Source organism: Antechinus flavipes, chromosome 4 (genome assembly GCF_016432865.1).
Source record: "Antechinus flavipes isolate AdamAnt ecotype Samford, QLD, Australia chromosome 4, AdamAnt_v2, whole genome shotgun sequence".
Lineage (NCBI taxonomy): Eukaryota > Metazoa > Chordata > Mammalia > Dasyuromorphia > Dasyuridae > Antechinus > Antechinus flavipes.
The window spans coordinates 189,525,314-189,527,601 of record NC_067401.1 but is presented as its reverse complement, the minus strand read 5'-3'; the positions used below and the strand labels follow the sequence as shown (position 1 = coordinate 189,527,601).

The 2,288-nt window shown below is 44.4% G+C and overlaps 1 protein-coding gene across 1 annotated transcript; it reads left to right on the top strand.

The window, feature by feature from the left end:
* Window positions 1–408: 408 nt before the first annotated feature.
* LOC127559156 (surfactant-associated protein 2-like) lies at window positions 409–1,397 on the top strand. Its single transcript, XM_051992814.1, has 3 exons — window positions 409–662; window positions 905–993; window positions 1,157–1,397. The coding sequence occupies exons 1-3, from the start codon at window positions 572–574 to the stop codon at window positions 1,247–1,249; spliced, it is 273 nt and encodes a 90-aa protein (XP_051848774.1). The 5' UTR covers window positions 409–571; the 3' UTR covers window positions 1,250–1,397.
* The last annotated feature ends 891 nt before the right edge of the window (window positions 1,398–2,288 follow it).

Genomic DNA, 2,288 nt, shown 5'->3' with positions numbered 1-2,288 from the left:
TATAGTCAAGGAGCCACCAGGGCTAGGGAAATTAGAGCCTCAGGAAATTGGTCTACCCCACCCCTTCCTTTTTGGGCTCACATTCCTAAAACCATTAGTGTTGTGAATAATGGGATTAATTGAGGTTAATACATAATCCCTAAGAAGGAACAAGAGGCTATGATTGGGGTGGAGCCCAGGAACAGCCCACAAGAACACTTCAGCCTTCCTCTCCTTGGTGTCTACACTTCCATTCCCACCCTTGTTCAATTAGTCCTCAGTCCTATCCAACTGTCTTGCAACTGATGAAATCTGACTTCCTTCCAACCTCCTTTTCATACTCAAGTCTTAAACATCAAATCTCCTACCTTTTTGCTCTCCTTCAGAGATCACCTTACAATCCATCATAGCTCTACTAGGAAAAACTAGAAAATCCAGTTAAATAGCCTCCCCCCTTCCATTTTCCAAACAGAAGTATGTAGGTTTAGATATGTGAGGAAAGTTGGGGCATAGAAGGGCAGGCATAGGTAGGATAAGGAATAGGGGAGAGAGGAGGGAAAAGGAGAAGAAAGGGTTGACTTAGAATTGGAACATGCTTCCTTCCAGTCATCAGTTTGCCATGATGGAAACCTGGATGCTTCTTTTCCTCCTTTTAATTCTGCCCAGCAAGCCACAAGGGACAGGTAAGAGTGGAGAGGTGGTCCCCAATGGGAAAAAAGAACTGAAGGGAGGGACCCCTGATGTCCTAAAAGGAGTGAGAGGAACAGATGCCTTAGCTTCATTTAGGAACTGGAGGGTGGTCTCTGAAAGGGGCTGAAAAGTTGGACATTTGGATCCCTGAGGAAAACAGGACCTGGAAACTGAGGCAAACCAAAGGTTATGGGACGAGACACCTAGATCATGAACTATGCTCATGGTCCCTTAGGGCCCAGGACCATCATGCACCTGAAGTTGCAGGATTCTTTTCCTGGGAACCTCTCAGTAGCCTCCCATGTCCAGGAGTTTCTTGAGAAGGTATGGTCTAGAAAGTGAGGTAAGGAGTAAGAATTTGGTGGGAGAAATGGATTTGGGGTACAAAACGGGTTTAAGGTATGTTTATTGGCCTGTCTCTTAGGATCAGGAATTGGGGACACCATCCTCCTCCCTCTGTCTCCCACTACTTTTCCCTTTCTTCCAGGCTTGTCATTTCCTGAAACTCCCATTAGGGACCAATATCACCCTCCTAAGCCCAGGATCACCTCATCATGTCACCTGCTACAGCAGATGGTAGCAATGCCATGCAGGAATGATCCTCACACATCAAAACTTCTCTCCTCAGATATCCACCCACCCAAACAATGGAGTTGGGGGGCTAATACTTGACTTAGCCTCACAGATCCTCGCCCTGCGGGGCATCTTAATAAAGATGTGGATATTGATTTGAGTCTGTATGTTGTTGGGCAGTGGGCAGGGAAGGGAAAAGGCAGAAAGGATGGAAAACTGGAGTGGACCAGAAAAACCCCTAATTCTCCTAATGTTCTAAAATGTTCCCAGACTCTTGGAATCAGGAGACCTGAACTCCTTTTGTGCCACTCACTTAGTGGTATCACTGTGTGATAACTGGGGAAGGGAATTTTCTTTTTCTATTCTTATTTCCTCATAGGAGGATCTAGCATTCTATATAGCTAATTTTAGAACCACTGAACTTGTGAGCTAACACAGAGACAAGCAAAATCTCATAGACATAATGAGCACCTAGCCGAGGGTGTGGGGAAATGGAAGGGGGAGACAATTCCGTGGGTTCCTAAAACTCTCCTAACTATGTTGTTCTCCATTGTTATCCCCAAATCTAAGGGATTTCCTCTCTCCTCTATTCTCCTAGTACCTAGTTTAGGAAATGGACAGGAACACAAACCTTAAGGACTGGAGAAGACAATCTGTAGTTTGCCTCTTTGATCTAGGATCAGGCAGAACCTATGTGTGTAGTTGTCAGGGGATGGGTAGACTGACATCCTGCTTCATCCCATAAATTATTGGTCACTATCCATATCCTTACCTAAGGCAATTCACTTCCTCTCTCCAGAATATCCCCAAGATACCTATGTGTTAGGAGTTACACCTCCCTGTTTTTCCATCTGCCCCTTTACAGAAAAATCAAAAAGCTGTGAAAGTAGAGGAAGTAAGAAGTAAAAAACACATGAGCTTGGAAAAAAATTGTATCCTCATTTCCTCATTCCAGGGCTTCCAAGATATAGCTGAGTGCTGAGTAAATTCAAGATAATGATATTAACATCCCTTCAGTCATCTTCTAAGATAGAGTCACCCAAAAG